The sequence below is a fragment of the Halichoeres trimaculatus genome, unplaced genomic scaffold, assembly GCF_033239565.1.
Source record: "Halichoeres trimaculatus isolate MK-OKI-2021-1 unplaced genomic scaffold, fHalTri1.1 fHalTri1_scaffold_3, whole genome shotgun sequence".
In the NCBI taxonomy this organism is placed as follows: Eukaryota; Metazoa; Chordata; class Actinopteri; order Labriformes; family Labridae; genus Halichoeres; species Halichoeres trimaculatus.
In genome coordinates, this window is record NW_027437181.1 from 36,641,251 (window position 1) to 36,654,245 (window position 12,995).

Here is a 12,995-nt window from a genome sequence, read left to right on the forward strand (position 1 = left end):
TGAACCGTCTTTAAATTTTTGGACAAAGATTTTATAGACTCAACAAGGTCTCCAATAAACAGGAAAATATTTGGCAGACTGTTAACAGAAAACCATTAGTTTTTGCCCTGGAATGGAGCCACAGCCACTGTCAGTATCATTGGAAAGGGATTATTGTTCAGAAATGTCAGAGCTGTGGGAAAAAGGCCAGCTATCATTAAGTCTGTATTTTAGTAGTCATATAAAGTAATACACAGTTTTCTTGCTATACTGGTGTGAATAATTTTTAATGCTCCAAGAATAGGCTGAAAGAAAAAAAGGTTGATATCAAATGTGAACCCCCTGTTTACCTGCAAGGCTGAAAAACAGAAAAGAGGAGATAAAGGCTTTATTTAGCCTAGTTAGGCCATCCCATGGATTTTCTAGCCTGTGTTTTTGTCAGACCAGAATCTAAATCTGTTCCTCTCCTGCAGATATGAGTGGGTGGCTCAAACTGAACGAGACCTTCACAGATCAACCTCTTATTATGGAGTAAGTATAAATCTATGTAATATGTCTATCAACTGTAGTGGAGAGATTTAGTTTAAAACCTGGATGCTAAAGCAATAAAGTGCCTAATGTTTACTTTCTGTACATTACTTTACGTGTGTAACTCTGCCCCTTCAATACAGAGTGATATATTGAATGTGTTTAAAGAACTGTAATGTGCCACAATCCAATGCATTGCTCACATGACTTGGCTTTGAAGGATACCATAACACTCAACACCAGGTTCATTTAATGTATACAGACGGTATTCAGTGCAAGGCTGTACCTTGAGTTTTTTGAATATTCTACAAAGTATTTTTATCTTTTTTTAAGTCTAACTTTTGAAATCTTCCCGTAGTTTCAATGGGGACATGATCCCAGATGTTTTTGGAGTTACGAGCCTCCACTCCACCGAAGTCTGCAACTTCACCAACAGGTAATAAGTCAAATGAATCACTTAGGATTCCTTGTTTTTTATCTTGATGTTTGTGTAGATTTGAATTTTTGTTTTTAACTTGTGCTTTGTCTTCCCTTCAGGGTCCCAGTGTGCCGTCAAGCACTTAGTTCTCCTGTTGATCTGAGGGTCCCTCACTCTAACGCCTTTATCGACCTCAACAAGGACTTGACTGCCGGTGAGTCAGTGATGGATAAGAAATGTTTAACCATGAGAAACAAATGTGAAGTGCTCTGAGATTTTTCAGAGCATGATGACTCAACAGGGCTGAAACTCTGCTCAACACCTGTGTCACTTCAGTTAAACAAAATCTGCAAACATATCCTCTACCGTGTGTCCTTGATAAACACTGCATTTGAGAAGAGTGAAACATCCTAGTTTTCATTAGATGTCGCAGGTGTTCATTGGACCTACGATATCTGGTAGCTTTAGCGGATGCATTTGTGGTAGTTTATGAAAGGTAGTTAAATTATAGGATCTGGAGGATATATAAGGTCTTTTTCTTTCCCTGGGATTCTTGCCTTTGAAGTGATAAGCATTTTCATACATATACAGGCATCAAAGTTACTTCAATTTTTTGGGGAAAGAAACAGGGATGTACTGAAGCGTATTGCATTCACTTGAAGAAAAAAAAAAAACAACTCCAGTTTTTCAGAGTAATTTATTCTTCCGTTTGTTTTTTGTGGTAATTAATTTTGTTTTTCCGATTAATATTTTTTATTGTTTGTTTTTTGTTATAATTATTATATTGGTTTGTTTTTTGTTATAATTATTTCTGTTTTTATGAGTAATTTTTTGTGGTAATTAATTTTGTTTTTCTGATTAATATTTTTTATTGGTTTGTTTTTTGTTATAATTGTTTCTGTTTTAATGAGAAATTTTTTTTCTGTTTTCAGATTACTTTTTTGTAGAAGCAATGCATTTTTTTAATGCCACATCTTCATCTATTCCTTAAGTATTACATTGAACAATAGGCTTACATAAAATATAAAGATAAAATCGAAAACATAACAAGGGTATCATACCCTGTGTGTGGGTAATATCTTACCTTTATTGACCCGGTACGGACCGGTAGAAAGTTAAGGATAAGGCATATATGTGCCGAACAGGATCTCTGATCCGTGCGGGACACAGGAGCCACCACCATAGACTGTAAAAAACACATCCACGGGAGTCGTCTGCAGGTTGGAGGTTCTCACGGGATTTCAAGGTTGCTCGATACTTCAGAAAAAAAATTACTCTTTAAAACAGGAGGAAAAAATTACCACAAAAAACAGCAGGTTGAGCTCCTCGCGGGATTTCTCAGTATCTTGATACTTCAGGAAAAAATTACTCTGAAAACAGGAAAAAAGTAATCTGAAAACAGAAAAAAACTCATAAAAACAGAAATAATTCTAACAAAAAACAAACCAAAAAAAAAAATAATTATCAGAAAATTAAAAAAACAAAATTAATTACCACCAAAAACAAACCGAAGAATAAATTACTTTGAAAAACCTGAGTTGTTTTTTTTTTCTTCAAGTGAATGCAATACGCTTCAGTAGGAATGGGACCTCTGATATCATTTAGTGAACAACGTGGCCAAGTTCAGTATGAAGGAGAGCCCATACACGTTTTATAGATTTTTTAAGGGTACAATTTCCAGATCAAGAGCTTTAGCAAAAGCTGTGAAAAATTCATTTATTGTTAATGTTTACATCTAAAATGCCACTGAATATAACTAAATATGGTCAGTTACATGGAGGGTGAAAGTGTCACAGGACAACTGTTGTAAGCCAGTAACAGTGAGCTTCAGAATTGCTCTGAAATTGAGGCTGTGGATGCTTCTTGCGCAAAAAAGCTGTAGATGGACACAGGCCCTAATTCTACATATTTCTGTGACTTTGATTAAACCAATTCGTCATCCCACCTAAAGCTACACGTTGCCTACTCCCAGTCAGTGAAGGTTTTTCGTGCTATGCATTACTTTGAGGCATCTCATACCTACCAGAGTCATGCTGAAGTATTTCTATTGTCTGCTGCTCTATTTGCCCACTGTATCTACCTGTATCTTTTGCTCCAGTGCCTTTACATGAAACTCAGAGTAAAGAGTGAAGACTAAAAGAAATCCCCTTAAAACGAACACCACAAAGACTTCTTTCTCTTGGAAGGGACTGACCCAAAAATAGGGAGACGTGTGAATAAACCACCCAACAGTTAACAACTGCACATCTCAACCCAACTGCAGGAAAGCAAATAAATGAGTGTACTTTTCAATCTTTGATTCAGAAAGTACATTTTCCAGTCAAAACATCTTTCTTAAACTCTGGAAATAATTTGAGCAACTTGATTTACTCTCATATAGAGTTGGAACTTGTAAACTTTAAAAGTCTAAGTCCAACAAACTCTGTCGGTTAACATTCATTGCTTGTACTTTTTACTTCACTAGAGGTGGGCTGGTGCATAATTCGCAGCTTATTTGCAACTTCTCCCTAGTTCCCTCATCATTTTCTGTCACCTGAAGCACTTTCTGAGCTGGAAATGCTGCATAAAAATCATGCTTACCGTGAGATGCAGGCATCTGTGTCTTCTTGCGGCATAAAACACAACTTCTGGGTGACATCACATCCACATCAAAATATTCCTTCTGTGAAATGTGTTTAAAAAATATAAATAATGAGCCTTCAGCACACTTTCTGTATGTGTGACTAGTTTATCAATTTTCCCCACATCAGTTCCTGCCTCTGCTTTATATTTCAGTATGTTCAAAACCTTATACAACCCAGACTTTGTTAACTTGAACTCATGGTTTTCTGGAGTGGGTACCGTAAAGTTTCTCTGGAGGAAATTCCAGGAACCAGATAGGAGACCAGAACATATATTTAATGCGAACAATTTTCAAGTTGACTGAGAGAGAATGGAATAGCCATTTTCTTCACCACTGAATGGAAAAATCACCCTGTTCTTGTTTTACAGCATCACAGTCCTGTCCCTCTGCCCACTCAGTGTAACGCTGTCACTTAGACTTATGGGAGGATTTTATTTTCCCCCGGAAACTAATCCTCGTGTTTAAGGTAATCACAGAGGATTTAGTCTTGTCATACTCGCTGCAGGTATCTTTTTGTGCTGTTTGGTTTAAGTCCCAGGTCTGTCACAGTTTAACCTGAGCATATTAGAATTCATATTTAATCTTTTAGGGATTAAGAGAAAGTCAATAAACTTCCACTCTTTGTGGCAGGTTTAAGGAAATCCTACTCGTGATATTTATTGCTTTGGTTTAAATACACATTGGACTTTGCTTGGGTATCGCCGGTTTTTGTGCTGCTTTATCAGGCGTGGATAAACTCATCCATCAGTCACAGTGATGGCCCACACGTCAAACTGCCTCTCACCGTCTTGATAGACCCTGGAGAGCCAATCATTCAGCCACTTATTCTCCATCCCATGTGCATGTATACACACACACTTACACATGCACAGAGACCGCGTGCATTAAATCATTGTGACTTGTTAAGTGAGTTCAACTGCATTCAGCTTACTGCGGGTGAATGTGCTTCCAAAGCCAGGAGGAAAAAATATGACTGCCGTACATCTGGTGGTTGTCAGACTCTTTAGCTGCCACGCCTGTGCGGGCAGGCAGATTGAGACCGAGAGATATGAAAGACAGTTGGGAGTGATGTAGAAATAAAGCTGATTTGGAGAGAACACTGTTTTGAAAGAAGAGGATGGTGGGAAAGATACTGGGCAGAGGAAGAGTAGGAGTAGGGTGAGTCTTCAGCATGGCTCAGCTCAGTGTCTGCTGTGACCACCTGCTCTTCTAAGTGGTGCCGGCTGGAGCATCACAGTGTGGCTTAAACAGGAAGAGAGTGAGTTTGAAAGACAATCTGGGTCCTGCTTGTTAGCTGGTGTCAGAGAATTGACAGCCGAGATGTTCATCTGCCATCAACGTTTTTCAGCATGCTAAATGGCTCCATGATGGTGAGACATTGTTATGCATAATGTGGTTTCTAATGTGTTTCACAGAGCCTCAGTGTTTAAAGCTTTTAGTATTCTGAACATTTCTAGAAAAATATGAAAACAAACTATAAAAATAGATACTAAAACAGTAAAGAAGAAATGTAGAAATGGAGCCTGCAGTTGTAAATGTAAAGATTTGCACCAATAGTTGGTGTTGAATGTTAGAGTTTGATCACCCAGTCAGCTCAACTAATTATTAACCAAACTCTGTTCAAGTTAGGATGAGAGGCAGGTATTTGGTTTCTTTTCAGACAGCTACAGAGTGTCCACCTGTCAGTCAAGTCAGCCCTGCCCTGGGCAAAACTCATCAGATTAATATTTTCAAAAATAACGAGTTCTTAAAAAATTCACTCCTTGTACAGTGTGTGCGGTTATAGAAATGAGCTGTGCAGACCCACTCTATTTATTGAACCAGGCTGTACACATGTTTTCAGTGAGGGCTGCACAATATTGCGAAAAGAAATGATAATCAATTAGGGATGGGTACAGAGTTTGGTACTTTTAAGGGTACCGACCGAATTCTGCTAAAAGTACCAGGGTACTGTTTCACCTAAAATCAAAAGGTACCATGTTATTTATTTATTTTTCTATTTTATTTTTCTATTTTATTTTTTCTATTTTATTTTTTCTATTTAATTTATTTATTTTTTGTCTGTCTGCCTGTTATGCATTGATTTGTCTTGTTTTGATTTTAACTGTATATCTGCTGTATCTGTCCTTATATCAGTGTACTGTAAAAATACCACTGCAAGATGTAGTTAATTTTTTACTTTTGCTTTGCACTATAAACGTTCAAAAAAATATATGTTTGAAAAAAAAAAAGGAACCATGTTTAGGTACCTTAATGCATGCTTGTGACTGATGGAGTGAAGGAGTAGGTGATTATCCATGCTGAACATAGACACAGCATTGCAAGGTTTTATAATGAAGAATAAATATGTTAAATTGACAAAAAACATTTTTTTTATTATTTAAAAAATGATATTTTTACCACATACACACAAGAAAGTACTGAAAATTGGTACCATTGAGTACCGGTAGCGATTGCTACGACCAGGCATCAGTACCGTATCATTTCAAATGTGAAAGGTACCCATCCCTAGAATCAATGAAAAGTAATGTTGAGAGACATTTCTAGAACAAGCCTAACATTGCAATACGAATAGTGCAGACCCATTTCAACACCGTAAAAATTTCCTTTTTTGTCTTGGTGTGGTTTCCAGCCTTTCTCAACCAGCCTCATGTTGAATCTCTGAGACCTGCAGTTTTTGGCACCTCCACTTCCATGGACTTCATTTCTCATGGCTGTGGGTTGCTGCTTGTTGTAGACCAGCACAGTGGACAAGTTGATTTTTGTGTAGAGGCACAGCTTGGCAGGACATTGGGTTGAGCAGTCATATAGCTGTGTCTAACCAGTGTGTCTCCTTAAGGAGAGACTGAACGGTCTGTACAATCCTACAGATCCTCAGTGGTGGGTCACTTGTGACAGTTCAGAAATGAAGTCAGCACATTAAATGTCCTTCAACAACTTTTCAACACAGGCTTGAGGGTGATACCCGCAAGGAGGTGCTGGCATGGTAAACCTGAGCCAAACCCAGTAAACCAACATTTTTTCCCCAGCTGGCACTGTAATCCAACTCAGTCTGAGATAACACAACTACTGTGTCTGTTAGCTGAGACCATGAGGGTCAAAGGGGTGTATGGTGCTGTCCATCAGTCAAGTGTAGAGATCTGTGTGGCTTGGTTAAAGAACATTTCGAACAAGAATCTGAGCTTGTTTAAGGACTCATGGCAAGGCTATTATATCAAAATAATGGGATGGAGCTGAAGACACCTCTTAAAGAAGCTACACCTCTGTTCACAGCCAACTTCATCTCTGCTTGTTTGAAGTACCTTCAGTTTTGTGTGTACACGTGTATTTTGTACCCTCTAGTATTTTATTCCCCAGTGTTAGTTAACATTTGCCAAAAGCTTCCGAAGGCACCTCTAGACACATCAATCTAAAGTTGAGGATGGGAAAAAGATTGCTCAAAATTGTCAAATATTAATGAGTGTAAAATGAGAATATGAAAGCACATTAATCTTTATCATCTTAATTAAGAGTTGAGGGGCTCAGTTACTGCAGGGAATAAATGTGGAGCTTTTTAAAGTTGTAAATTAGAAAAACAAGGTAAGCTAAAAAAGCTTCAAAACTTTAATGATCTGATGGAAACTGATGAGGCTCTGTGTTAATACCAGGCTGTTTCTTTGTTCTGATTTGGCCAATTGTCAAACACACCATGGACCTGTCATCATGAAAACCTTTCAAATCAAAAAGACCCAACTTTATTTTTGATTTGTGGAGACATCAAGAGTGATGATAACATTTCATTCTTGGTAGACCTTTAAATGAAAGCTTGGAATGTGAGTCTGTAATCATTTTGAACAAGGTTTTATCACCAGGAAGCTCCTAATATCCCCTTTCTCTCCCCTCAGTACAGTAACACAGTGAGGTCTTTCGTTACTCAGGCCAAGAGGGACGAGGCTGTATCAGGGCTATGTCACGACTCCAATCTCAGTTCAGTGTCTAAGCTGTAAATGTTCCCAAGCTAGTGTATTGGCTGACCTTTCTACATCAGCACTGCCAGCTAAAAAAGGGACTGTAATTGTTTCCTGGCCGGTGTCAAGGCCTCATTTAGACCGCTTATTGGACTCTCCAGCCAACAAACCTGGCGTCGACATACTGCATATGGTGCGTAATCTCTACTGTTACTATCATCCTCCTCCAGCCAGTGTGTCTAACAGCAACGCAATAATAACAGCTTTTGTTCATGCTCTTTTGTTTTTTGCTCATTTTGTCCTCACTCCCTCACACATTGAGGGATTTAAGGAAGTTTTTTTTTAATTTTGTCTTTGGCTCATTGTGTGACTCTTTTCTTTCAGTCAATAATATGAACAGAGTCAGAAATCAAGTGTGCAAGAATGGAAACTGAAAAGGAGTTCAGCTGAGAAATGATTGGCATTTTACTCATTTGCAACAGTGTCAAGATACTGAGAATTGTACAATTCAAATGAAAAAACAAACAAACAAAAATGGACATTCAATATTAAGATAAAAGATTAACTGAGATTTGTAATATTAAGAGTTTAGGCTGACCATGGATTTTATCAACCTAATCTAACACTAATAGAAAAATTAACATCAGCTGGTAAGCTGGATCATTTTTTTGTTCAAAAGTTCAATAAGTTTGTTGCAGTTTAGAAAAATAACTTTCAGTAAATATAAAAATTCTTCACAAAGTCAAAACCTTAAGCTAAAGGACGCTCTGATTGTCCCTGTGTTGCTATAATGAAGGATGCTAATTCATCACTCTGGTTGGAAAAGAAAAGCTAAAATAACTAGCTTTATTTTTTGGTGTTGAGTACTAGTTGGATGCTAAAGCTTTCTGAAGGAAAGCCGTAGCTTCTCACCAATTAAAGGAATAGAGTCAGTTCCGTCAGAATCTCACAAAGTAAAACTGCCTAGTGTCAACTGTCCAAGCCTGTGGGGGCAGTCTATGATCTGGGGTTGCTGCAGTTGGTCAGGTGTAGCTTCAGCAACAGTCTGTGCTCAAAGAATGAGGTCAGCTGACTACCTGAATATACTGAATGACCAGGTTTTTTCATCAATGGATTTTTTCTTCTTTCCTGATGGCACGGCCATATTCCAAGCAAGGTTATAATAGTTAACTAAAACGAAACTAAAAAGGAAAACGAAAATTTAAAAGACATTGCAGTTAACTCAAACTAATAAAAACTATAAAAGAAAACAAAAAGGATAAGTAAACTAAAACTGTATCTTGTGTTCACAAAACTAACTGAAACTAAGTAAAATTATAGAGAAAATGCCCTTAGTTTTAGTTTCTGACAATGTTAATAGCCTTTAGATTTTAAATTAATCCAACACATTTTCCCAACCAATTTTACGACAGTTTTAGGCAGTTGTCAGTGCCGCACAGCACCATCATAGTGACGTACTGGGGCGTGCTTGTTTACTGCACTGACTGGCTGTGCACTGTGCTGCAACGAAATGTAGTTGAGGAATGAATCAGAGCATCTGTAATAGTTTAATTTCATGTGAGTCTGACTTTAATTGTTTTTAAGTCTGTCTTTATTGTTAGAGTCCAAGTTTCTAAATATTTAAGCTCATTTTATATTGTTTTATATAGTTTTAGTTTATATTAATTTTATGCAATTTAGGTTAACATTGTTTTTCTATAATTTATTTATATATATTTTTTAAATTAAGTTTATATTATTTTTTGTGTTGAAGGCAGCAACCAACAGTTCAGTATCAGCATTGACTGAGCAGTGAGCACTATGTTGGACTGGAAAATGAACTGTATTACAAAATATTTACTCTGACCTTTTTGAATCCTGCACCTGGTTGATAAGGTATGAAAAAACTAAAACTAAACTAAAACTAAACTAAAACTAAGCCTTGTTGCAAAAATCAAAACTAAATAAAAACTAGAATGCCCGCTCTAAAACTAATTAAAACTAACCTATAATGGAAAAAAAATCAAAACTAACTAAAACTAAACTAAAATGACAAATCCAAAACTATTATAACCTTGATTCCAAGATGACAATGCCAGGATTCATGGGGCTCAAATTGTGAAAGAGTGGTTCAGGGAGCATGAGACTTCATTCTCACACATAGATTGGCCACCAAAGAGTCCAGACCTTAACCCCATTAAGAATCTTTGGTATGTGCTGATGAAGGCTTTGTGCAGCGGTCAGACTTTACTATCATTGATGCAAGATCTTGGTGAAAAATGAATGCATCACTGGATGGAAATAAATCTTGTGACATTGCAGAAGTTTATCCAAACAATGCCACAGCGAATGCGTGCTGTAATCAAAGCTAAAGACGGTCCAACTAAATATTACAGTGTGTGACTTTTTTATTTTGGTGGCATTTTTTGGCCAATCAGTGTAGCTTACTGCCCCTGGTACAGAAGTACTGGGTTTTCTCATTTTAGTATTTTAACCAATCACTTGTAAACATTTTAATGGTCAACACCTGTAAAATGTGCTGCTGTGCTGCTTTGAACTAGTCGTACCCGCAGCATAGTGCTATATTTGAAACACAAAAGCAGAGACATCATTAGGCATTGATCTGGCTTAGTGGATGTGGTTGTTTTGTTGGAGCTGGTGCGCACTACACTGGCAACTAATTAGCAGGAATCTAGCCTTTGTGGGATGGCCAGCAGCTTCAGGTGACACGGTGGTGCGCTGATGTAAACAGGTGGCTCAATGGCCTTTAAAGCTGCTGCTATCATCAAAGCTAAATGACACAGGAGGATGTCCTTTTCATCTGAGTGGTATACACTGGAGGGTTTGCCTGCATTAGATCTGCCTTCAGACAGGGTCATGAAAGCCTGCCAGAGCTGTATCACATCATGTTGATTCACAAAACACTTTTGCAGACTGGAAGCTTTGAGGAGACGGATAGGAACTTGATTGAGGGAAAAGGTAATGATTGCAGAGCAATCATAGATACTTTAAAAAAATAATGAATAAAAAACCCACAAAGACAGCAATACTGACATGAAGAGCTCCTGCTAGGCAACGGACATGGCAATGCTCAGTGCAGCATCCAATTAAAGTAGCTCTGTGTCGAAGCCACTGCTGATTGTCTGACTACTAATTTGTTGGTTGTGGGGAGAAGAGGACAGATTCACCACCTAACAAGTGTGGCCAAGGAGAAGCATTGATTATACAGGGATTAAGTTTACATTTGGGTGTCAGAGGGAGACATTTTTAACAGCTATTTTGCTAATCATGGCACCATCACGGAGAGAGAAGCAGGCCTAGCAAGAGAAGATATCACTAGACTTTAAAAAGCAGTAATGGAAGCTCCTGACTTTAATAATACCATTTATTGGTCTCTTATTCTTGACTTTCTCTGGAGGTATAAAATGACTGATAATGATGGCAGACTCTTTTCTTCCTTTTATCCAATTATCCAGAAGGAGCTCTTATTTGTATGCTTTAATCAGCGTTGGCTGAATGATACGCTGCCATCAAAGCAAACACTGAAGTAAACAGACTAATAAATCAAGCCACATCAGACAGGCAGCCTGATTCACTGGACTGATGCACTCGGACTTGAACAAATTACTTAGTTACACACTTTTGCTGATATCTTACAAAAGAAAACAAACACTTTTGGATGACTGAATGGAAATGATAAACTGTATTCAGCTGAAATAAAAGACTGGGGATAAATGTTTATAGTATTAGCAATGGGGCTGTCTGATTTGTTGGAGCTCTTATAGTGTGTGAAAGCCTGACTGAGCCAAACTGACAGGGATGGAGAATTGTTTGAAAGTTTCAGCATCAACACAAATCTCGTTACTTGGAGCTAGCATTTAAAAAGCTCAGTTGTTTAGTGGAGACAAAACACTGGGAAAGACAAAACAGAATTATTTTGTTTCTTATTTTCAAGTTCCTTCATTGCACAAAATGAAAGCGAAGCAAGCGTTTGTTTTATGTGCAGACAAAAATGAAGCTTGAATTGTTAAGAGTAAAAAATAAGCTGCCAATAGGGCAAAAAAAGCTTGTTTATTTCTTTTTAAAAAAAATAGAATAATGACTTTGTACAAGAAACTATACCATAGAAACTAAGAAACTAAACTATGTGTGTGTGTATATATATATATATATATATATATATATATATATATATATAAAAATATATATATATATATATACATACATTCACATTGTAAACACCTGACTGCAACATTTAGAGGAGAAGACCCAACTGCTGAACCACTGAAACCCTCAGCCACATGCAACCTGCATCTTCATTACCATATCAGGTGCAGTCACTTTACTCTTCACAATCTCATTTCCCTATCATACAGAGACTTGGAGTGAGCTCACAGGCATGTCAAAAGTGCCTGCTGGGATGCATCAGTCCTTTGAGGTGTGTTGTTTGGTGCATCCTTACCTCAAGGAAAGCTGGCACCAGGTCAAAAGTGAAGAGTAGTAGGCACAGGTGTTTTTGCAGATAAATGAATAAAAAGGGATGAATGAGGGGGAGCATCTCTGCTCTGATATACCGAGCTCTGTGGCCAGAGCCTGAGGGTATAATATATATACCTATGATCTGTCACATCATAAATGATCAAGCTCAGAGAAAATTAGATTGAAGTGTACAAAAAGCGCGTGCACACATAAAGCATACAAACAAAGGAAGCTTCGTGAAGGGTCGTAACCAAGCTGAACTGTAACAACACTGAATGGAAAGCGCCCTTGAAATTAATTTAGAGGCATTCATGGTCCTTAAAAGGATTAATCCTCCTGACTTTGATAATAGTGTCATTTACTCTTTAATTACCAGAAGGTTGAAATATTGACATCTCTCTAAACTACCCATAAATTAATCCTGGAGGTTCACAGATAATCACTGTTGCCAAAGGATGTAACGCAATTTGTTCGTCATCAAATACCTGCAGAAGTACTGACGCTATTATCCTCAAAGTTTGTCGAAGTTTAAAGATAAACGCTTGAATAGTAACGCAGCAAAACATTATTTCTGCCTAACACTATCAACTGCATCAACTTTATGACCATGTCAGTGTGCTAACATGGGTTTCTGAACAGATAACTGTAGTTAGAGCCCAACAAACGTTTACTGCTTTGAAAACAACATATTCATCACAATCTATGTAATATATTTGGACATTAATACTGAAATGGATCCATTAGTTCCTCTTCATTCTACATTATTAATGTGTCAAAAAAAAGAAAAAAGATAGAAAATGTCTTAAAATGTTCAACAGTAAAGTTAAGGGTTGTTCTTCTTTCATCAACTTAAAAAAACATGCTTAAGTAATGTAATTTAAAAACCTGGGCTAAACTTTATGACTGTGTCATTGTTACCCAGAAAGACATGCTGTTATCCAGGAATGACCACTGCAAGATTTGAGATTCTTAAAGTGTTATCATGAAAGGATGTTTCAGGAGCATCACTCTTACACAATATAGATCCACAGCAGTAACACAA

The 12,995-nt window shown here is 37.4% G+C and overlaps 1 protein-coding gene across 1 annotated transcript in view; it reads left to right on the forward strand.

The window, feature by feature from the left end:
• itfg1 (integrin alpha FG-GAP repeat containing 1) overlaps positions 1 to 12,995 on the forward strand; it is a 252,552-nt gene that overhangs the window by 3,105 nt on the left and 236,452 nt on the right. Inside the window, exons 4-6 of the mRNA XM_074667248.1 lie at positions 453 to 510; positions 866 to 943; positions 1,045 to 1,139. Coding sequence (XP_074523349.1) covers positions 453 to 510; positions 866 to 943; positions 1,045 to 1,139 — 231 coding nt within the window. The remainder of the gene's footprint in view (positions 1 to 452; positions 511 to 865; positions 944 to 1,044; positions 1,140 to 12,995) is intronic.